The sequence below is a fragment of the Castor canadensis genome, chromosome 7, assembly GCF_047511655.1.
Source record: "Castor canadensis chromosome 7, mCasCan1.hap1v2, whole genome shotgun sequence".
NCBI classification, from domain to species: Eukaryota; Metazoa; Chordata; class Mammalia; order Rodentia; family Castoridae; genus Castor; species Castor canadensis.
In genome coordinates, this window is record NC_133392.1 from 159115948 (window position 1) to 159140396 (window position 24449).

Genomic DNA, 24449 nt, shown 5'->3' on the forward strand with positions numbered 1-24449 from the left:
TAACCTGTGTCACAGTCTTTTGGGTATATCCCCAAGAGGAGTATTGCTGGATCAAATGGTAGATCGATGTTTAGATTTTTAAGGAGCCTCCAAATTTTTTTCCAGAGTGGTTGTACTAGTTTACATTCCCACCAGCAGTGTAAGAGGGTTCCTTTTTCCCTGCATCCTTGCCAACACCTTTTGTTAGTGGTGTTGCTGATGATGGCTGTTCTAACAGGGGTGAGGTGGAATCTTAGTGTGGTTTTAATTTGCATTTCCTTTATTGCTAAAGATGGTGAGCATTTTTTCATGTGTTTTTTGGCCATTTGAATTTCTTCTTTTGAGAAAGTTCTGTTTAGTTCACTTGCCCATTTCTTTATTGGTTCATTGATTTGGGGAGAATTTAGTTTTTTGAGTCCCCTATATATTCTGGTTATCAGTCCTTTGTCTGATGTGTAGCTGGCAAATATTTTCTCCCACTCTGTGGTGTTCTCTTCAGTTTAGAGACCATTTCTTTTGTTGAGCAGAAGCTTTTTAGTTTTATGAAGTCCCATTTATCTATGCTACCTCTTAGTTGCTGTGCTGCTGGGGTTCCATTGAGAAAGTTCTTACCTATACCTACTAATTCCAGAGTATTTCCTACTCTTTCCTGTACCAACTGTAGAGTTTGGGGTCTGATATTAAGATCCTTGATCCACTTTGAGTTAATACTGGTATAGGGTAATAAACATGGATCTAGTTTCAGTTTTTTGCAGACTGCTAACCAGTTTTCCCAGCAGTTTTTGTTGAAGAGGCTGCTATTTCTCCATCGTATATTTTTAACTCCTTTGTCAAAGACAAGTTGGTTATAGTTGTGTGGCTTCATATCTGGGTCCTCTATTCTGTTCCACTGGTCTTCATGTCTGTTTTTGTGCCAGTACCATGCTGTTTTTATTGTTACTGCTTTGTAATATAGTTTGAAGTTGGGTATCGTGATACCTCCTGCATTGTTCTTTTGACTGAGTATTGCCTTGGCTATTCGTGGCCTCTTGTGTTTCCATATAAATTTAACGGTAGATTTTCAATCTCTTTAATGAATGTCATTGGGATTTTGATGGGAATTGCATTAAACATCCACTTCTGCTCTTTGTCTTTTGACACAGAAGTTAAGAATGAAACCCTGCACAGGTCTGGATCTCCCTGCTCATGCTCTGGTTGAGCTGGGCAGCCTCTCCGGTCACACTGTTCTCAGGTGTAAAGATGGCAAAGATGTATCCCAGGTCAAGTTACATGGGCAAAGTGCTCAGACCAGAGTCTGGTCTTGGGTAAGTGCTCACCACTAAAACAAACCAACCAACCTATGCATTCTAAGTATTTCACAACATAAAGGAATGACTTTCCAATGGCAGGGGTCACAAACAGCCCAAGCTTCACCAGCTACTAAATGCCATGTGCTCAGGCACCTGCCTATGTGGACCTCCAGGGCATTTTGCTCAATATAGGATCAGGGCATCAATGGAGTCTGTTACAGATGCAGAGTCCTGGGCCTCGCCCAGGTCTGTCCAAGCAGCAGCTCTGGGTAAGGCTCTGGAGGCTTGTTTTCACCCAGGGCTTTGAGAGACCCTGTGCATGCTGGCCCAGTGAAATGCAAAAATTCCCAGTGCCTTAACTTACACTTTCACGTCTCTGCATCAGCAAGCCATGGCATGTCACAAGGCTGGGATCTCACGATTCCTCAAGGGTTGGTCTTAACTGGATAGTGTGCCAGAAGCAATACTGAATTAAGTGAGAACACAAAAGTCATAGTCACCAGTGCCAAATGCGGTGCCAGCGCCTCGCCACACCACCAGCAGTTCAGCTCCTAGGTGTATGCACTGAGAACTGAAAACATATGCCCACACAAACACTTGAACACAAATGTCCACAGGAGCATTATTCACAATGCCATAAAGTGGAAATTCAAATCCCCATCAACTGACAAATGGATAAAACAAAATATGGTATGTCCATACAATGTGATACTAGTCAGCTATAAAAAGAATGGAGTTCTGCTGCATGCCGCACCATAGATGAACATGGAAATCATTATACTGAGTGAGAGAAGGCAGTCGTGAAAAACTAACCCTATGATTTCACCTATACAAAACACCAAGAGAAGAGAACTCCAGACAGACTGAAAGCACATTAATGGCTTTTGGGGTGGGGGTGGGAGTACAGAATAATAATTAAAGGGTATGGGATTTATTTTGGGGGCTGATGAAAATGTTCTGAAATTGACTGTGGTCATTTTTGCACTGTTCTATGAGTACATGAAAACTGTTGCGTTATACACTTTAAACGAGTGAATTGTTTGGTAGGGGAATTGTATCTCACTGAAGCTGTTACACCCCCAACCCCACTCCGCCATGTAATCTACCTCAAAGCCTCTGGGCCTTTGCTTTTGCTGTTCCCTGTGGCCATGCCCTTGAACTCGCAGTCACCTTTGGTATCAGCTCAGAAGTGAGCTCAGTATGTTTGATGTGAAGACAGATCCCAAGCACAGCAGCCCCTCTCTTCTCTGAGTGCCACTGCCCTCATCCCCCTTGACACCAGGAGGTTGGATCATTGGCTGCTGTTCCTTTTGGTGTCTCTGCTGTCCCACATAGAACATGGACCAGTGAACCAAGGAGACTCCATTCCCGATCACACTGAGGGACAGAGACAGCTGCTGGACAAATGTCCATTCGCTGAGGGAATGGTGTTTACTAGTTTGCCCTCTGGCTCTTTTATGAGACTCTGAAGAAATCTGAGGGGCGCTGGGCTTTCCCCCTGAGCAGTGAGCGGGGGGTTTTCCCTACAGGTCTTCTAGCAGCTGAGTCTGTTATAAGAATTTGCTAACCGACCCTTGTTTTCTGCTTTCCTCTTCCCATATGTGCTGTTATTTATTTGAAAAACTCCATTGTGGAAGGTTAATTTGAGGAAGCCATCTATAATCCTTTTTGGAATTGGGTGGGGTGGGGAGTAGGTGATTTTTAAAAATAGTTCAGTATGATTTTTATATGCATATGATATTGCATTATAATCTCTGATAACTGTGGTGTGTATGATAACTTTGTATCAGTGGGTGTAACTGGGGAGTGGTTTTGTTCCCCAAGGGGACACTGGGGAACAGGTGGAGACATTTTTGGTTGACACAACTAGGTGGGGTTGCTGCTGGCAGCAGGTGAAGGTTGGGACACTGCCAACTAGCAGAGAAGTGTTAATAGTGCCAGGTCCACCTGGCATTACCCACAGGCTTAACCATCTTGCAATAACCACATCATTCTAGACAAGGGAAGCCTGACATGCCTCTGGGCGGGGGACAGTCACCAGAGGCATGGGGTGGTCGTGGGCACCTTTCAAGACAGAAGTACCAGCCCAGCAAGTTTTTCTTGGGCACTTCTAACTTCCCCTACCCAGGACAGAGATGCATTGAAATACCCCTCCAACAAGGGCAGTGGAGAGGCTTCCATTTATTTGCACTTCTCTACATTTTCCAAAACTTCTATCAGGGAATACTTCTCTTACAATCAGCAAGAAAAATGCCCAGTTTTCCTTTGCCTGTTTAACCAAGGACATCCAGTTTTCAAGATAAAAATTAAAACAAAACAAAGAAGAAAGGACCAGCAGCTCTGGTGTGTGCCCAGCCTCCAGGTCATTAGCCCCAGCAGGATGAACGGAATGAGAGCTTCCTACCTGGGTCATTGCTCCAGGACACTGGAGACAACCCTCCCGGGGAGCCAGGTGCCCTGGCTTCCTGAGGCCTGTGCCCTAAAAGGAAGATTCTGGAAGGTGCAGATTTTCTACTAGGATGAGAAGGCTGTCCTCCCCCATCCTGTGCTGAGTTTTGGGTTTGGGTGGCAGGTGTGGTGCTGCACAGTAGGACTTTGTGCTGAAGGAGCACAAAGACATATGTACTTGGGGCTGCCAGGTATGTGACTGGTATGGTCCTGTACACCATACCAGCTTCTGCAAGCATTAGCCCCAGGGTTTTACTTTTTGAACTCAAATGGAAATGGCTGTTCCAGAGCCAGGGTGTCCCTTTGGTCGCTCTACCTGCAGTGGGTCTCGTGGCCCTGGAGACTGAATCTGACAAGGTCTCCCACCCCAGAAGAAGATAGTACTATGGACTGGTGGCCACTTGGGTCCAGGGCTATGTAAAAGCCCCTCAGTGCCTCGTCTAGCAGGTGCTCATACATGTACAGGGTCTCAGCTGTCACTAGGTGCCATCATGGGTCGGTGCAGGCTGCCCTTGCCTCCACTGCTATCAACTACCTAACAATCACAGGCCTGGGTCCTACTGGGATGATGTGACTTCTCCCAGTGAAGAAACACAGGAGGCAAGGCCACCAGCTTGAACCCCAGGCAACAGGTGCACGGACAGTGAGAACCTGAGCAAGAAGACGGCAGGGCCCTGTTCCCCAGAGCTGCATGCCAGCCTAGGTTGCTCTCCCCAAGCTTTGTGTGACCAAAAAAGGAAGGACCCTCTTGTGATTGTTTGTGCAGTGGAAAAATGTCCCTGGCCTTCTGGGCCTGTGCCATCCAGTGCCACCCTCTCAGCTTCTTTCCTCCCTATGCTCGGCTTCTGTGTGTGCCACCGAGGGGCTTGTGTGGCTGCCCCCAAGTGGGATGCACCCCCAGGCCTCGGTGAAGTCAGTCCTGCCTCCCGGAAGAGCTTGTGTTAGAACCCTGGCCCTTGCTCTACCCTGTTCTAGCAGTGTTGTGGGGGTGGTGGGAAAGAACATTTGAACTCAGAACTCTCAGACATGTAGGACTAAGACATTGTACCAGCACGGAACTGCCAAGCAGAGGAGGCCACCTGGGCCTATTGGATTTTTGAAGGCTCATAGCATCGTGACTTTCCACTTGTCCCAAACAAGATCCAGACTTGTAATATTCTTAGACTGTCCCAAGGATTAGGAAGCAGTAGACAGCTAAAAGCTTAAAACTTGGACCTGAATTTGCCACAACTAAACATTCCTCTAAAGGGCCTCTCCTTTCAGATGTATCTGAGAGAAGAGAGTGAATCCTAGACACATGCTGGGGGCCCTTAAACCGATTGCTTAGATGCATCGTGCACGGATGGTTGACTTAGATCTGCCGCGGACTTCTGGGATCTTTTTCTCTCTCTTGGACCCGCCACTGTCCAGTGAAGCAGCTCTGCTCTTTGTCCAAAGAACACACTAGAGAGCATTCTTGGGACAGCAGCTGCCTGTTCAGCCACCTTGGATCTGGGCCCTGCCTCAGTGGTCCTGAAGAGACAAGACACTGGGCCTGAGCCAGGTCCTCCCTCAGGAGGGAGACCTAGTTACAATGGAAGAGGGTAGATGCACTCCCTGCACTGAGTGAAGCCTGTGGAGGTCTCATGGCCTGGAGTAGAACTTGTAGAGACAGCTTCAACAAGTCTCAACAAGTTGGCTTGCTCCCAACTCTGCCAGCCCCCAAAGGAGAGAGAGGCACATTGGCTACAAGATGGCTGGCTTTTCTTCTTCCTTGCTGCCAGTATCCAGGCAATTGTGCTGAGCCCCGAGGAACACGTTGTTGCTCCCCTTCCTTCCTTGGCAGCACCCTTTGAGGTGTAAGCAGGATCAACAATAATAATTAGGGTGCCAATGGAGCTGCTGATCCTCACCCCTGTCCCGTTAGAAAGGCTTCTTTGGGGTAGATCCCCCAAACTTCCAGGCAGGGGCCAGGCAACTTGTGCTGTTAACAGGCATACCCAAGATCGCATGGTTGGGCCAAGGTGGGAACCACATGCTCCATTGTGAGTCAGTTATACTGCAATGACCCAACCCACATGTTAGGATCTCAGAATTTCCCCTTACTTCTCATCACTGCAGCTCTGGAAGGGGAAAGGGTAGGGAAGCTCCTCTGGGGTTTCAGAGGTCCAAAGCCTCTGGATCGATGGCAGTCTCCTAGACTGGGGCTTGAGATGATTGTCCATGATCTTTTCTGTTAGCTGCTGCCATCAGGGGTAGACCCAGCATGGACACAGGCCATGGTCCTGGGCTGGTCATCCATGGATACCCTGAGCCTGTCAACTGGCTCCCTCCTAGCCCATGCTCCTGGCTGGGCAGCTCTTCTAGAACACCTTGCTGATCTCTCAACCTCCTTCCTTTTGGCATCTGCTTCTTGTCCTCCTGGCATTGAGCTGCATCTTCAAGTGGCATGGTGCCTGCTCATGAGAATCCAAGTTGGGTGGAGTTCCAAGATAGGTGGAATTCCAAGGTGGGCTTCTGATACCTGGACAACAACTGTAGGCAGAAAGGTCCTTTCCCAGGAGGGGACAGGCCCATTTATCTCCCACAAAGAGCTTAGCCTAGAGCTCTGGTTTTGTCACTAACTTACTTAGTCCCTAAGGCAATTCTGTGAGGTAGTAACTCCAGTCTCCACTTTCCAGATAAGGAGGCTAGGTGACTTGTCTGAGGTCACATAAGTGCCTGGCAGGGGCAGGTTTTCAGTGACATCTGCACAGTCCTTGTAACCTGTAGTGGGTTGAAATGTGTCCCTCTCAAAGACACATTGAAGTCCTGGGCCCTGGTACACGTGAACGTGACTTTATGAGAAATAGGGTCTTTGTAGATCTAATCAAGAGGAGATGTACCGGATTAGGGCAGGCACTACATCCAATGACTGGTAACCTTGTTAGAGAGATACGGGAAAATGGCTACATAAGGCAGAGGCAGAAATTGGAGTGATGTGACTATAAGCCAAGGAACTCCAACAACTGCTGGAAGACACTAGTTGCTGAAAGAAGCAGGAAGGACCCTCCCCTAGAACTTTCAGGGGGACCATAGACCTGCCAACACCTGGATTTCAGATACCTGACTTCTCGACTGTAAGAGAATAAAAATCTCTTGTTTTAAGTCAGTCAATTTGTTAGAACATTGTAGGAGAGTAAGACAGAACTTTCTCAAGGTGGCCGGCCCCACACAGGTTCCTCCATCCCTCTCCAGCCTCTCCCACCTACACTGCCCTCTTTCCCACCTGTCCTTTAAGACACACTTGGATTTCCAGCTCCTCTAGGAAGCCTCCCTTGACTAAAAGAGACCTGTGGTTAACTGAGCAACTGGAGTCTCTTCAACAAACTTGCCAACCATCAAATACTTCCCTCCTGGTAATGTCCTGGGATCTGGAGTCAGTAACTGCAGGACTCGGGACTCCTGTCCTGCCAGGATGTTCAGGCCCATGGGTCACTGCCCAGGGCTGCCAGGGCTCCCAATCAGCCTTGTTTATGCACTTTAAGGAAGCAGCAGGAACCAGACACGTGCTCCAGGGAAATTTTGGAAGTGGATTAAGCCTATACTTATAGAGACCTGCAATGCTCTAGGTTCTGGAACAAAGGCTCAGCTTTCAATGCGTGCAAATGGGCAACAGCAAGGCGACAGAGGTGGAGGAGTGTGAGGAAGCAACAGGGCAGCGAGGAGAATGGGCTTGAGAATGACTTGCTAGGAGCTTGTATAGACTAGGTACTTCTTTGGGGACTGAACTAAAACGAGAATGGCAGGAAGGGTCCAGCCATGCTGAAATCTGTGATTGCATGGTCCAGTCAGAGTACAGAAAGGGCAGGGTCTCTGAGAATGAGATATAGAAGGAAGGGATGCATAGCTGAAAGTGTTCTGAGCAGGAGGGAAAGGGGCCCAAGTTGAAACTGAAGAGGCAGGCAGGGCCTCATAGGGCCCTGTGGGGAGTTTGGGTTACTTCCGGGCACCATAGAGAGCAGAGAAGAGTCAACAGCTGTGTCTTGCCAGCACAGTGTGGGCTCAGGGCATAGCTTCCTGCTTGCCTGAGGCCACACCTCTGGATTCTCCTATAGCCAGGTAGGGAAGGGAGGGGGAGCTAGAGCAGCTTCCCTCATCCTGCCCATCATGCTTACACAGAGACTGTATGCATTGACACATTCTGTTCTCTCTCTCTCTCTTTTTTAAACAGAAAGAGCTGAGGACAGTCTAAGGAAAAAATGGAAAGTTAGTGAGGAAGCCTTTCCGCTCCCCTCGCTAAGCTACAGGCTCAGTTCAGCTAACAAAACATACAGGCCCATGCACAGATGCCTCCAGGCTGCATTGGGCAGCACTGATCTTGAGGTATTATTTTTTATGTTAATATCTAAGACCAAGTTTAACCAAGTCACAATCTAGTCACCAACAGAGAAGAGTTAACCATGGAACAGCATCTATCTGGGAACTTTAATAATTGTTGATGTGATTCACCCAGTTTGGGGGGCAGCAAGATGGAATTCACCAGGTAGAGCAGGAGGTCACTCAGGTAGGACAATCTTCTGCCTATTGTCTACTGGAGGCCTAAGTTGTTTCCTCAGTTTCTCCCCTCCTTGGGGAGCTATGTCTTCATCTTATCTAAATGCATCTGTAAAGACCCTATTTACAGATAAGGTCACATGTGCAAATAAAATTTAGAGAACATGATTCAACCAACTACACCCACCAACAAAATCCATCCACACTGGAGGGATCCAAGAGCTAGTCCCACTTTGGAGGACAAGCTCTGACCCTCCCTGCCTCACCACCAAAGAGCTCTGCCTTGCTTTCCCCAGCCCAGCCACCTGGCCTTCATCTCCTCCACTGTGCATGGAAGGTTCTTCCCCACATCTTCCAATGGCCCTTTTCTCAGATGATTCAGGTCTCGGCTCTCCTGCCACCTCCTCAGACTAGCCTCCCTGACACCAGGTCTCTATCACGTTGTCCTGTCTTACAGCTCAGGATGGCTGGTGCTATTTGAACTTCATATATGAACTGGCTTTTTCTTACCTCCTCACACCAGGATGTACTGGCCAGGAGGTTGGGGACCTTGTTGATTTTATTTATACAGTATCTCCAGGATCTAGCCCAGAGGCGGGTGCCAAGTATCCCTGCAATAAACATTTGCTGAATGAATGCAAGGTGTCAGTGATCAGACAAACTAAAACAAAACTGAACAATGCATGGAGTCTCCCTCTTGAGAAATTGCCATCAGAAGGAGGAGCTCAGTTGTGATCAAACTAGCTGGCCATTTGTCCTTCCTTTACAGCTAAATTTAGAATATATAGTCTTAAAAATTCTGCCCTCTAATGGACTCCCAGAAGAAGTATTTTTATTTCTTTCAACTACAACCACACTTTCAGACAGTGGGCTGAAGGACTAGACACACTGTCTATAGGAGAAAATGGTAAGAAATAGCAAGGTCTCCGCTTGCTCTCCAGAGAACAGCCAGACAACCCCTGAGGCCTATGCTTGACCGATAAATACGGGGCGCTCAGTTAAGTTTGAACTTCAGATAAACAACAATTAACTTTTTATTAGCTGTCCCAAATATTGCATGGGACATATATATACAAAAAAATTATTTGCTACTTACCTGAAATTCCAATTTAATGGAATATTCTGTATTTTCTGCCAGCATGACTGAACCCAGGGCCTTGCACTTGACAGGCAAGTACTCAACCACTGAGCTGCATCCCAATCCTGCATTGTGTATGTTCATTTGCCGTATCTGGCAGCTCTACAAGGATTGGGTGGGGACGGTCCCCTTTGGCCAACTGGCTCTTGCAAGGGCTTGTCCCTGAAGGCACAGGAGGCAAAGCTGCATATTTGTAATCTATAAGGATTTATAAGCAAAATGGAGGGAGGCCTGCTCTCAGGCCCTCAGGTCAGGTGAAAGTTGTCCAGTCAGAGTGAATCCAGAGACGGGTGAGTTAACACAAAGTCCTCTTGATGGATATGTCTATCATTCAGACACTCAGAGTATTACACTCACAGCCTTTGCTACATAGTAAGAATCTGGTACAACCAATTCAGAGACCACTTGCTAAAGACCACTTCCCATATGGACCGCCCAATTTAAGCACCTAAAATCGGAGAACATTTTTTTGTCCCCAGAACACAAAATGGGTTTCTGTAGCCAGAACGGATTTGTTGTAAGAGACAAGTTGAAGTTTTTCAGTAGTTCATGTTTAGTCCGCCCCTAATGACTGATTTGTCCCAACAAAGTTGCAAGAGACAAATGAACAGTGTACTTACCCCTCTGCAAAAATCCCCCCCCACACCAGAAACCACCTTCTTTTTCAGTGGAGAATATACCAAACTCCTAACTCTTTATGTTTGGAGAGCTGGGCCTGTGGAAGGCTCCAGTCTCTTCTTAGATACTTTTTCTACAGGGCTGGACTTTCCAAAACAGAAAATGTGTATCACCCCTACACAACAGAATTGCCACCAGTGTTTCGTGGGCTGTATCCCTTGCTTGTGCAGTGCCTGTCTGCAGGTTTCCTTCCGTGTTCCAGGGACTCCCTGCCCTCTTCCCACTGCCTGGCCCTTACCGATATTTCATGCCTGTGCGCTGGGCGGTGCAGCCGTCCAGGGAGAGGCCGTGCATGCGGAGGAAGCTTTCCACGTTCCTGGCCTGGGCGGCCGCCCGCACCTCCCGCAGCCGCTGCAGCTCCACCGTGTCCGTCTGGCGGACCGGGTGCAGGGCCCAGTCCGAGTGGTACCTGCTGCTCACACTCCGCAGACTCTCGCTGTATGTCATGGACAACATGGTGCGGCCTGGCCTGACAGCTGCCACTGTCCAGACGGGAAATGCGGAGTGGTGGTGGGTTAGAGAGTATGCCAGTGCCTCTTGCGCCCCAGGCTGGCCAGCTGGCCCCTAGGACAAGGGATGGATGCAGTGAAGCAACCTCCAATATAAGCTGTCACCAAGAGGTCTTGGTTGCCTGGGGATGGAACTGGGCCCTGCGCAAAACACCCCTTGGCCCGAGATTCTCTGTCCTCAAAGCAGCACTTGCTGGGAACTGACCCACCCTCCTCTGCCCCTGCAGCTGTGAGACGAGCACAGGCCAAGCTGCATTCCAGGCGGGAGTGCTGCACTCCAAATGTTCTGGTGGGAATAGGGGTATAGGAAGCATGCGTAGTGGAGACCCTGAACGCGGGGGACCAGCGTTGCTGCCCAGCAGTGGCTGAGGTCACATGTCATAACACTCTCTTGAGGTGCTTCCCAGGGCAAAACCTGCCAAAGGGCTGTCCCCAAGGAAGCAGCACAGGTGTGATCCTGCCAGAGTGGCAGCTTGCCCCACATGCTAGGGCTCCCTCAGGGAGGCCCTAGTGTTCTGGAGCCTTGGGAAAGGAGACACTGTCCAAGGCACTCTGCTTGTCAAAGCCCCGTTGTACCAGCGTAGCTCTTTGGGCTCCATGGTCCATGACAGTTAGAATGTCACAGTCCACAGACTTTTGCAAAAGAAAGACTGAACAGAATGCATTGGGGGTTTTTTGGTGGTATTGGGGATTGAACCGAGTGTGGGTGGCCTGGAGAAGTATGTTTTGCTGAGATCAGGAAATTTCACAGCTTATATGTTAAGAAACATTGCTAAAGAGTCATCCTAACTAGTAAGTACACATTCTCAGAAACCAAGAACAAGAAAACGCCCATTAGGAGGACACAGGAGTCCGGTATGGTAGTACACGCCTATAAACCCAGCACTCAGGAGGCTATACAGGAAGATCTCAAGTTTGAGGCCAGCCTGGGCTACACAGTGAGACCCTGGCTCAAAACAAAAACAACAAAACTTCTGGTCATGGGCAGATCCTTGGTCAGCATGGCCCCAAATGTCCTGTACTTCCATCAGACTCCCCTGCCACCACCACCATTGCTCCCCTCTTTCCTGCTGTGGCTAACTGCAGCTTCTTCCCTATTTGTCTTCACTGCTGCATTTGCTCCCCCTTCACGGGGAGGGTCAGACTCAGAGGGCAGGCACTCTTCTATTTTCTCTGCTGCCTGCTTTGGGTCCAGCGGTGGTCACAGGGCCACAGTAGGGGCTCTGAGGTTTGAAAAGCCAAACTGGGGCTGGAACTAGACTTTCTCCTGCAGCACTGTCACTGCTGGACCCAGATGCAGGCCCAGTGCTCTTGGCAGGTTGCCCCCTCTCTGGCATAGACATGGTTCTCACACCAGGACTTGCATTCACCACAGCTCTTGAACACTCACCTCACTCCTGCATGGATAGGGCCCATTGACGCCCCCTTGTCTGCTGGTCTGTCCAATTTCTTTCTGAGTCCCATCTCTACCTCAACTACATGTTCAATGAGCAGGGGAGGAGTGGGGAGGGAGCTGCAGGACTCTGGACGCTAAAGCAGGCAGGGCTGTCCCTGGCATGAAAGTCTTACCTTCCAGTGAAGAATCAGTGAAGGGGCCCTGACTCAGGGTTAGGATCCTCTTAGGGAGTGAGCCCAGAACCCCACAGGCAGCAGCAGCAGCAGCCCCCACTACATCCTCCAGAAAGCAGTGTACAGCAGGCAGCTATTTCTCAGGTGGCTGTGTGGCTGGCTGCCAGCCAGCCCTGTGTAGGTGAATGGACACGGGTCCTCACTTCCCCAGGGCCCCATTCAGAGAGAAGGCCAGCCAGGCAGGCTGCAGCTGCAGGCTTTTCTCGAAAAGCAAGGCCCATCTCAGATGTGCACATACCCAGCCAGGCCCAGCCAGGCCCAGCCAGGCCAAGATCAATAGCCATTAGCTTTTAAGACATTACCCAGGAAAAGCAACTTGGGTCTGGCTGGGCTCTGGAAATACAGCCAAGGCTCTGGTGTGGGATGAGAGTGGCTAAGCTAAAAAATCGGGTTCAAGATGGGGCAGCCTTGACTGTCACCCACTCAGCCTCTCTAGGCAGACACCTCAATTACTCCAGGCCTTAGTCTTCACATCTGTGAAATGAGACAGGTAGAAGCCTATCACTACACACAGGCTGCATGAGTGAGTAGCTGGACAACTGGGGAGGAGCTAGTGGTAGAGCCAGGAGTGTACCTTGTGGAGGTGACCATCACCAGAGACATGGGCTATAACATCAGTTACAATAAGTGCTCTGGCAAGAAGAATTCACAGTCTAGCCCCCAGGCAGGGTGGGTCTCTCCATGATGGGGCCATGAGAGGGGGAACAAGTAACCAGAGGCTGCAATGAGCCGAGTGAGCCATGCAGACATCAGACATTGCTAGGAAATGTTCAATGGGATGAAACACACAATATTCACCACTTCTCACAGAGAACACACATGTCCCTGCTGAGAAGGGGGGAGGGCAGATGTGGAATCAGGGTGGGAAAAGGAAGAGGGCAGAAAAGAACAGTCCTCAGTGACTCCAACGGCCAGTTACATAGTCCCCCTCCTTGTAATTCTTTTTTTTTTTTTTTCAGTACTGGGGTTTGAACTCAGGGCCTCATGCTTGCTAGGCTGGCACTCTACCATTTGAGTTACTCTACTAGCCCTTTCTTTTTGTGTGAGAAAGGGTCTCATGAACTATTTGCCATGGCTGGCCTCCAAACATGATCCTCTTGATCTTTGCCTCCCGAGTAGCTAGGATTATAGGCGTGAGCCACCAGTGCCTGGCTTGTGATCTTTTCTTGCAGTGTAATTCAAGGCCTGTGGGTACAGGCCCTGTGGCAAGGGGGGAGCCCAGGCCTTCTACTATGAGCATGGTGCAGCGACTCGTGGACAGAGAAGTAGGTAAGTGTGGTGGCCTCTGGCCCACGAAGAGGGGTGAGAAGCAGAGACCTGTGGCTATGAGGGAGTCTGTGGAGAGGAAAGGAGTGTGACTCTGGGAAGGAGCTGGAGAGTTGTCCTGGGGGAGAAAGGGTATGTGAAGACGGCACAGATGGGCTCTGGTGGTCACCAGTGCTACCCAGCACTCTCTGGGTGTGGAGGACAAAGTTCCTCTCCCCTGCCCTCTCCCATGCTGGGACGTTTTCTGGAGGCAACTCTAGCAAAGTGGGGTCCTTGGATAAGAGGCCCTGGATAAAATGGTGCCAGGGAAGAGGAAGGGAAGCCCATTGTTGGGGCTCCAGCTTCCAGCCCCCTATCTCCTGAGCATGAAAGCACATTGACCCCTGGCCTCTGATTCACAGCATCCCAGCCCCTTTCCAGAGGGAGGCTGTCCAGGGTCTGGCGTGTTCCCTCACCTAGGTTCAGGAAAAAATAAGCCCCCTCCTCAGTGCCACTGCTAATCATGCAGCAACTGCAAGTTCCCTCCTGTGCGGAGCCTGCCTTCCCAAGTCTATTCCTATTAGCCGGGGACTCAGGGGAATTCACGTGAATTAACACCGTCACACGGAAAAATGAAACGACAACATTAACCTCATTAAATCAGTAGGAATTGCAATTTCTACCTGAAATTTCTGAATTGGGGTCTGTTGAATGACAGCCACACCAAAGCACAGGATGCAGGACTGAGAAGGAGCCTGCACATCTCTGAAACACGATGACATCTGTCTAGAAACCAGGGACAGGCCAGAGTTCTTGGAAGCGGAAACGGAGGGAAGCGGTTACCATTCTGGAGCGCGGTTCTGCAGTGCACACACCACATCAGTGCCGAAATGCAGTCATTTTTGCTCAAGAATCAGCAAACCTAGGCTCAAACCAAGCAGCCTAGCTCACTCAGGCATGGGCTTCCTAGACAGACTTTTCGGATGGCAACACACCTCCCCTTTCCCAGCCAAGTGAGGAAAATGCCCAGTCTTAATCAAGGGTGAGCCCAGCAAGGCAAGAGCTAGACACTGGTCTGGGGAACAGGCAGCCAGCCAGCCAGTGCTGCGCAGGGTGGGCAGCAAGCAGGCTCAAGCACGGGGACGCAGGGCAGTGGCAGGTACTGCCAGGCAGGAGGCTGTCCACCCTCCTCCATCCAACACATCACCTCAAGTTTACCCTGAGCCGGCTCTTTCTTTGAAGCTGTCTGCTATGAAAGGGTGTCGAGGGTCTTATTTCAGATCAGCTCAGAGCATCCCCAAGTATCACCCCCTCTGTCATTTCGATTCCCGGGAATGCCTGCCCCCAAGCAGTATCCCCTGTATGAGGTGACTATACCATCCATTCCTGGGACTGAAGGGACAACTCACCTGCCTCCGTGCGCGGCTGCTCTTAAAAAAGGCCACAGTCTAGTTCTTAGGGATCTAAGGACCTGGCACAGCGGCTTTTTCATTAGGGAGTGTCACTGCAGAACGTCAGAAGCAATTGGTGAACGAGACGAGTCCCACAATGGCAGTGAGTCCATTAGCTCTTATTAGGGCGCTTTCATCTCAGTGCAAGAGGCTGAATTATTCACGAGTGCCTCTTCCCCTAAAAGCTCAGGAAGTGCACTTCCATGGTGCAGCCTGGCAATGCCCACTCCTGGCGCACAGGGTCGGGGGTGCAGCCTGAGATGGGGGTTCTGCCCTTCTCTCAGCCTCCTCTCACTGCCTCCAACAGCCCTGTGTGCCAGAGGCATGGGTTGTTGGATCCACAGGTAGAAAAGGCCGGGCCACCGGTGTGGTTTGCTAACTGAGTGCAGGACTCAGAGCTCACAGCTTCCGCCCTCCCTGTTCTCCAAACTGTCTGCAGTGCGAGCACGTTGTCCCCACAGTGTGTAATCATCACCCACAAAAAAGGGGCTAGGGTCTGGCAAGGCCTCCCCTTAGCATATGTGGACACTCCTCCCCTCCACTGGGACGGACTGCACTTCAGTATATCTTACACTGCCAGCCCTATAAATGGTCAGACATCTGCAACTTGGATACCACACTGCTACGGCCATCAGGCAGGGGCACACCATCCCTCCTCCCCAGCACACGTCCTGACCTGGGGATTGGGAAGAGCTATGAGACTGCTCCCTAGGAGGCCAAGCTCCAGGGGGAGACTAAATGCTAAGCCGCATCCCCAGGGTTGTGGTCCTGGGGGACTGCATGTGACATGCACCCCGGATGCCAAGAAAGTCTCAGCATGACATTACCTTCCAGCTACAAAGACACACCGGTGCTTGCAGGAGTTGGGATGGAGGCTGACTAGTCTCTCACTCAAATGAACAAACAGTGACAGTCACCACTCTGTAGGGAGGCCCAAGGCGAGGAGGAGGAGACAAAAGGGGAGGACACAGACTCCTGTGGTGTAGTGGTGGTCAGCACATAGAACAGCCTTGATGATTGAGTTGGGACAGTTTTCCTCCGAAGGCCAAGCCCGCTGCTGTGGTTTGGATAGGGGTTGAGTGTGGCCCCCAAAGGTTCATGTGTTGGAGGTCATGTTGGGAGGTGGTGGACCTTCAAGAGAGGAGCCTCATGGATGGTTCTTAGGTCACTTGGAGTGTGCCTACAGACGAGACTAAAGCAGGTCTTATGGGACCCTGAATTAGTCCTCTTCAGAGCTCCACCCACAAACTGCTCTCTGGCTTCCTATTGGCACCGTGGTCTCTCCTTGACATGTCCATGACATCTGCCATGAGGTCCTCCTCAGAACCAAGATGATGACCATACTATACTCTTGGACCTCAACTAAATAAACCTCTTTTCATTATAGTCAGCCTGCCTCAGGTATTTCATTATATATTTGAAAAGCAGGCTGATTTGCTGCTATGGTAGATGCTCACTTGTCACCCCTGGGCTGTCAGCATCCCTGTGCCCCATTACTGTGTGGTGACCATCAGCCTGCCTAACATGCTCTGAGCCACCTCCTTTCTGTCCCTCTCAGTGTCTCAGCACCTGCCTGTCAGTGGCCAGGGCCTGCTGACATGTATCCTGATACCCCTGGCTCATGCCCCCTGCACCCCTTTCCCCATTCTCTCTCCCTGCAGTTCCAACCTTTTTCCACCTTTCCTGGCCTCCTGGCTCTCTGTCTTACTCCCTGCTACTGGGTTTCCTCCTTCCAGTTCTGATCCCTACCCTGCTCAAATACCACAGATAGCAGATAGCAGCCCAGTGCCCATCATACACATTCAAACTCCTTCACTTGGTAATCGAGGCCCTCCCCAACTTGACCCTAATCTACCTCTGCAGTCTGGCCTCTCGTTGTTCTCCATACATTTCTGGTGGCCCAGTCTGTGTAGATTACTCCCTGTTCTCTGTGTTCCACCCTCCCCTGCCACCCGCCCCAGCACATTGTGGTTGTCACATCTATTGGAAAGTTCTTCCTAGTCTCTTTGTTGAGTCCTGTCCAGCCATCAAGGTCCAGCTTAAAGCTCCCAAGCTGTCCCCTCTGTGAGGCCTTTCCCGACTCTGCCATCTGGGGGCAGAGTCGCCTTCCTCGGAGCCCACCAGCTCTTTGGGCTTGTCTGACCACGGCTTTGCCATCCAGTCACTACTGGAGTTCTGGGGGAGAGTACATTATTGTTCCCAATCCTTTACCCTTCTCTGTATCTATGACCCTCGCCATGTGACTGTGTAGCTCCTCCCACTGATGCAGGGAATATATTTTCCTGCCTTTGGCTCTGAGGATGGTCATGAGTCTTGCTTTGATCAAAAGAAAGGAAGCAGAAGTGACAGTGTACTGGTTCTAATCATAGGCCCTAAAAGACTTGGCATGATTCTGGTTTTCCTCTGGTGCTTCTGCTATGGGAAGAATGTGCCCAGGCTAGGTCCTGGTTAGAAGGATGGAAGATGGAGAACACCTGGGCCCACCTGCAGTTTAGAGACAAACCTGGCCCAGCCCGGGACAGAGTAGCTGACTATAGTTAGTCCACAGACACATGAGGAAGAAAGAAATGCAAATAGCCAACTGCTACTGAGGCTTGAGGTTGTTTGTTAGGCAGTACTCTGCAGAGCTGACTGATAAGGATCTTACTTCTTTACTAATCTGGGAGCTGCTGGAGAGCAGAGCACTTGCCTTATTCTGCCTGTCGGAGGGCCAGCCTTAAAAAACATAAACAGCCACACTTAGAGCCTGGTCCCCGGTCTGCTCAATAAACAAAGATCCCAGCCCTTCAAGGTCATCATTAGAGGCCCCAAGTTTTTTTTGGCAGAAAACTCAAGAGCCACAAAAGACCAAAAATCGTATGTTCTCCCTCATATGTGGACATTAGATCAAGGGCAAACACAACAAGGGGATTGGACTTTGAGCACATGATAAAAGCGAGAGCACACAAGGGAGGGGTGAGGATAGGTAAGACACCTAAAAAACTAGCTAGCATTCGTTGCCCTTAATGCAGAGAAACTAAAGCAGGTACCTTAAAGCAACTGAGGCCAATAGGAGAAGGGGACCAGGAACTAGAGAAAAGGTTAGATCAAAAAGAATTAACCTAGAAGGTAACACCCACGCACAGGAAATCAATGTGAGTCAATGCCCTGTATAGCTATCCTTATTTCAACCAGCAAAACCCCTTGTTCCTTCCTATTATTGCTTATACTCTCTCTACAACAAAATTAGAGATAAGGGCAAAATAGTTTCTGCTGGGGAGAGGGAGGGGGTGGAGTGGGTGGTAAGGGAGGGGGTGGGGGCAGGGGGGAGAAATGAACTAAGCCTTGTATGCACATATGACTAATAAAAGAAAAATGAAAAAAAAAAATAAAATATTGAATGAAAAAAAAAAAAAAAAAACATAAACAGCCACACTTAGAGCCTGGTCCCCGGTCTGCTCAATAAACAAAGATCCCAGCCCTTCAAGGTCATCATTAGAGGCCCCAAGTGAGTGTCCACATGAAGAACCTGCACTGGAGACCCAAAGAACCAGATGGCCAGAGCCAGTGGACGCCTGGATGTGAATGTGAGGCTGAGAGGCTGGGAAAGAGGTCTTCAGTGCTTGTCCTTGGGGCAAGGAACCGCTCCTGAGGACCAGAGTGGATAGCAGGATGAGCCTGTGGTCCTTGGTTCCGAGGGCCAGCAGTGGTGTGCAAGACTCAGTATAAGACACTTACATCTGCAATTTACTTGGCCTCTGCCATGGACAGGGCCCTGTGAGCTGTTAGGTCTACACCTGGGGTTTTTCTGCTTGGTGCTCTGACCTCTCTCCTTCTCAGGACTGAGGTGGGCCAGGCTGTCTATGGATGCAGGTCAGGGACAAGTCTGGTTTCACTGGTCAGATCCTGGGACAAACAGCATACATTCCCTGTGATGGATTATGCCGTATAGATATATGTATACTATGTATGATATAAGCGTTTCGTCCAATAAAAGCATTCGCAAGTCTAAGATCCAATTTAACTATTTCAGACAGAGGTCTTAGCCAGTCAAAACTGTATAATCAAAGAGCCAGCTGTCTCTTTGGAGCTCCCTGTAAGGAATAAGGCCTCAGCAGAGGCACTATGACAGGGGCACAGATTGGCCTGCATACCCAGGTCATGGTCACACTCAGAGGTGCAGAGGTGTGTGGAGGAAAAGGCTGTTTGGAAATTTGGTGCTGACCTATCACCCACTGCCCAAGATACCCGGTGCACCAGCAACAGAAGCCTCAAAGCTCAGCCTCTGGGGTGTACATGATATGGACAGATAGACCTCCCAGGTCTCAAGCCAAGACACCATAGCAGGCAGAGGGGCCAAATGCTCAGAGCTATACTGACTCCTCACACAGTCCCGAAGCTGGCCTGCAGGCTCCACACGGTCCTGATGATATACTTCCTAGACTTGGAGGTTTCCCAGGAATAATGCAGCTGCTTTACAGGTGAGGGAAAGATAGATAGTCCAGAGGAAGGGATGGATTAACCTGAGAGGAGCCATCTCGCCATACACCTGGGCTACTTGATGCTGTATCCTGCTGAGGCATAGTCTCTTGCCAGGTAAATGCCTGGCTTCTAATTTGCCAACAGGGAAGTGTGTCAGAAAGGCACTGTGACCCCAACCTTGATCCACATCACATCAGTACCACACACCTCCATAGAGGCATTAGCCTTCAGTGCATCTGCAAACTCTGTAGGTTAAAAATCAGCTCAAGTCCATAGGTGAAAGGGAGAACGAATGGGACCACCATGATGCCTTCACTCTGGTAATGGAGGAGGCACACACGCTTGTGGCCACAAGAAGCCCTCCCATCCACCGCCTGGTACCATGGAGCCATACCCGCAGCTCAGCTGATGAGTGAAGTTGGTAGATTTGGCCGAGAGCTAAACAAGTGTCAGAAGTCCATTGGCTCAAAGCAAAGCAAACATCAGTAGACTAACACATATGATAACTACACTGCACTCTTTGTATCAGGACATGACATATGCTCTGTAGGTGGCACCAGGACAGACAGAGCCTGGGTGTCATCAGAGACAAGGCCAGCCAGCATCCCTTCCCAGGTCGGTGCAGCCCTCCCGCCCACACCCTTGCCGTCAACTTGCTGGGTTTGGGGGAGAATGAAGGGTTCGTTACCTGTAGAACTGGAGCTGTCTTTTGGGACTCCCATACCGAGTACTTCGGACAGCAATGGAGGAAAAAGGGGGGAAAGGAGGAGAGAAGAGAGATAGTCCACAATTGGCATCAACCGCAGGCAGGTGCGAGCTCAGAATGCATCATTGACACTCCCCCACCCTCCAGCTCCCACCCTCCAGTTCTGGCTGTCTCTGTGGATGCGCAGCCTCCTACCAAGTGCTCTGTAGCAGCGCCACCCAGTGGCCACTGAGGCAGAGTTCTGGAGCCTGATCTGTGGACACTGAGGGGGTCCTTCCGTGCCTGGCCTTATTTCCCATGGCAAATCTCTGGGTGAGTGGGGTTTTTATATGATTAGGTCACGCTTTATAATATGCTTTAGAACAATGGTTGAAACCATTCACTTGAGAGGCACTAGTCAGCTGCATACTGGTGTGACTGCCTATGACTCCCCGTCCCTTTCCAGGACAGATACCCTTTCCCTGGGGTTTCCACAGATACCGGCTCTGGTTCAGGCCCTAACAATTATCTAGGAAGGTCTGAATTCCCAGGGCTCACGGGCTGCCAGTGCCTCAGTCTTTTGGATTGTGACACTGGCGTTGAGGGTCTGTGCTCAGTCTGGAACAAGCAGTGCTCACCACCGCCCTCTGCAGGCGAGCTGTTGTTCTGGCTGCCTGAACAACAAACACACCCAGAGCTGGATTTGGAAGTGACCTCCACATGGAGGTCAAGATTGCTCTGTGAGCTCTGGCTGCCCCCACCTGTTGGAAATGGGACAGTTGTGGCTCTCCCAAAGGCCTGCAAGGTTGTGGGCCCCATTCAGAGCGCTGGGAGTTCTCAGGTACCACAGACAGCACATGAGCCGAGATGTGTAAAGTGAGTCATGGAAGCTGGGAAGGCCCTCTACTCACTATTGGGACTTTCTGTTACCCTCAAATGAAATTCTGGAAAAGTCGGGGACCAAAAATAAATCTATCCTGGCTGATTCCCACCCAGAAAGTCTGTGTTTCTTTCCTGCTTTGGTTTTCAAAAGATTCTGTTCCTTCCTTGGAGCCCAGTGTACCTCACAACCCTGTAGGTCCTCCTGTATCTGTCTCTCCTCCTAAAGAGCGTGTGGTGGTCTCAGAGACCCCTCCTTGGAGGCAGGACTGGCCCTGGGAGGAGGTCTGGGTGTGAGTGGGGCGGTGTTCACCTGTAGATCATCCCGGGGGAGCCCGTCTGCCGCAGGGAGAGTCGAGCAGGGGAGCCTGTGGTTGATTCTGGATACATGGAGCTGGTCTCACTTGTCCAGACTTGCTCGCTTTTTCACAGAGGGAAGATTCTGGAAAAAAAGCAAAGTGAGGGTGGTGGTTAAAAAAGGTCTGCCAGATTTGTCCAAGAAGCACTATGATCCTTAAGGCCCAGGTGTTTTCTGAGCTCATAGGCCATCTGTCTGTCCTCTGTCAGACAGACAGACTGACCCATGGATTCAAATGGGTCAATGATCAGGTAAAATGACTGTGAAGGATCCCACTCCTTTAGCCCACTCCCCACCTAGTGCATCCTGGAGTCCATCAGGACCCCCTGGATTTTCTGAAACTAAGAGCAGATTCCACTGCTCACACCAGGAAGGGTCCTCGTACTTCTCAGCCCATCTGTCTTCCCCTCCTAGGAAGTAGCACTGCCATTGACCAAAGGCATCTTTACATCTGCTCATGCCCTACCTCCAGCTCACGGCAATTTCCTGGGCTGTCCCTAGCTTCTAGGAATCCCAGAGACTCTGGCTCCTGGGATTCCCTTCTCTATCCTCTGGTGAATGTGGCTGAACCTCGTGGCCTCTTCCGACCAGCACAAGGTGGCAAAGGTGATAATGGGCTGTCACTTCTGTGACTGGGTGACATAGATCTGTTATGGTAGCTGATTTTCCCTTGTATTTTCCCATGTGGGAAAGACCCACATGGCAGGAAATGAAGGGCCTCTGGTCAACAGTACACTAAGTGAATCTTTGGAGAACCCTGGGAAGCTTAGAAGCAGATCCTTCCCTAGCTGAGCCTTCTCATGAGAGCCCAGTCCTGGCCAACACCTGGACTGTGGCTGCTGGGGCTGGGAGGCTGCAGACTGGCCATGCCATTCTGAACTCCTCACAATGGCTTTCAGAAGGGGGGCGGGGCCCCCTCTGCAGACCATTCTCTCCTTGGCTTTCCCTGGTCCAGCTTCAGACAGTGGTACTCAGGGATGGTTAACTTCCAGAATTCTAGAACTACAAAGTCAGTTTGCATTTAAAGTGGTGCTCATGAGAATGGGGTTGGGTCCAAGAGTCTCTGATGCAGATGGGGCCAAGAATTGCATTTTCTTTTTCTTCTTCTTCTTTTTTTTTTGGCAGCACTGAGGTTTGAGCTCAGGGCCTCATATTTGCTAGGCAGGCGCTCTACCACTTGAGTCACTCCACCAGCCCTTTTTTTGTGAAGGGTGTTTTTCGAGATAGAGTCTCAAGAACTATTTGCCTGGGCTGGCAGAGAGATCAGGGGGAGGATCCTCCTGATCTCTGCCTTTGAGTAGCTAGGATTACAGGCGTGAGCCAAAAATTTGCATTTCTAATAAGCTCAAAAATAGTGTTGATGCTGCTGGCCCAGAGACCACAGTTGGAAAACCACTGGCTAGGAGGCCAAATCCAGTCAGTCTGCCGCCTATTTGTGTGAATAAAGTTTCACTGAAACGTTCATGCCCATTTGTTGGTACACTGGGCTGCTTTTGTGAAGAGCTGAGTAATTGCAACAGAAGCTGTGGCCTGAAAAGCTGGAAACACTCTCTGGTGCTTTATAGAAAAGTGTGCCAATGTCTGTGCTAGGTGTCATACCACTGTCAAGGGGACAACTTTCCAGTTCCTCTCTCTTTTGTCCCCAGTGCCTGCTCTCCCATCTCACTCTCAGCTCTGACATTGCTGCTTCCTGTTTGATCATTGAGGGAACACAGAAGCAACCAGAAACCGACCTCCCCAGACCCACCTCATAGCCTCAGCACTCACAGAGTATTCTGCCTTTCCTCCCGTGGCTCCCAGAAGCACTGGCCACATGCATCCAGCCCCCTTGAACCACAGCCTTCTGGAGGGTATCCTGAAGTCCTTTCTTCCTTTTTTGTGGAGCATGGACACTTGCATCCAATGAATTATTACTCCTCCCATCGCAAAAGGACTTCCAAAGCACAGTTTCTCAGGCCTCTTTCCTTCTCCATGGTTGGAGAAAATTCTCTGTTCACAGGTAAATTCGCCAAAAACTTCTGTTGACTTGTTTGCAGTTCCTCCTCCTTGGCTGCAAGGACCCTACGCCCATGGGATTTTCCTCAGTCCTCTCTGCCTGCTGCTCCAGTCTCCAGGCTGCCTCCTGCTGATCTGCTTGCTAACTTTTGTAGCTGTGTAGGCTGCAGCCTGAACTTCCTCTTTGCTTTTCTGAACTCTGTTGCTGCACTGTAGACCCCATGCTTTTATCTCCACCCTGGCCACCTCTATAGGCATGGACTCTTTTATCCAGCTGCTTACATGGTATCTTCACCAGGATGTGGAACCTTAGATTCACATATCCAACCCTGAGCTCCTGATCAGCCCCACCTGCAGCCTTGTCCCTTCCAGCAGCAGAGAACCAGCTGAGTCAAACGCAGCCCCTCCAGGGGCTCAGTTCAAGTTCCTGGGAGTCACCTTGACCCCCTTCTTCCTCTCACATCCCCCACCCCATACAGCTTTCAGCCAGAATCACCATGCTTCTTCCCACACCCTCCTTCCTGGCCCAGGCCAAACAACAGCTTCCTAACTGGTGACCTGTGACCACCTTCACCTGACAGACTGCTCCCCAAGGGCCAGATTGACCCTTCCAGAATATAGCCCAGATCAGGCCAGTACTGTGCTCACAACTTCCCAACAGCTTCCATTCTATCCAAAGCAAAAGCCAAATGTGAACCACAGCCTCTGGGTGGTTCTGTCTGCCCCCAGGGCCTCTCCAACCTCTTCCTCTTGATGACCCTTGCTCACTTTGCCCAGCCCCTCAGGCTTCCTGAGGGTCTCCAAGCCCAGCAGAATTGCCCCCTCCTCAGGGCTGCACTCCTCATCTTCCCTCCTGAACTTGGCCTCTGAACCCTGGAATCTACCTGAGCTCTCCACCTTTGCCTCTTTATGTCAAAGTCACCTTCTCACGGAGGTCCTCCCTGGACACCTCATTTTAGATCACCAACCTGGTCTCCCCACATTTCCCTGGTCCCTTCCTGTATTATTTTTGTCCCTAGTACTTGTCACAGGCTGACCTATCTTAAGGCTCACCCACTTGTCCTGTTTATGATATTTCTTCCACCGTGCCAACTATGTGGAGGCAGAGAGTTTGGTCCCTGGCACATGGTAGAATTCGATGAGTATTTGTTGCTGAATGAATGAATGACTGTGAGAGAGAGCATAGGAGA

At 50.3% G+C, this 24449-nt stretch overlaps 1 protein-coding gene across 7 annotated transcripts in view; it reads right to left on the bottom strand.

Annotated features, from left to right (window-relative positions):
• Kcnab2 (potassium voltage-gated channel subfamily A regulatory beta subunit 2) overlaps positions 1–24449 on the bottom strand; it is a 91521-nt gene that overhangs the window by 33795 nt on the left and 33277 nt on the right. For 4 of the 7 annotated variants that reach the window (XM_074081516.1, XM_074081517.1, XM_020166679.2 and 1 more), the window contains exons 2-3: positions 21220–21348; positions 20031–20072 (exon numbers count right to left, since the gene is read on the bottom strand). In XM_074081516.1, coding sequence (XP_073937617.1) covers positions 20031–20072; positions 21220–21296 — 119 coding nt within the window. In that variant the 5' untranslated portion in view covers positions 21297–21348. Of the gene's footprint in view, positions 1–10285; positions 11175–20030; positions 20073–21219; positions 21349–24449 lie in introns of those variants that run through there. The other 3 variants (XM_074081518.1, XM_074081520.1, XM_020166683.2) reach the window with 3 other exon arrangements.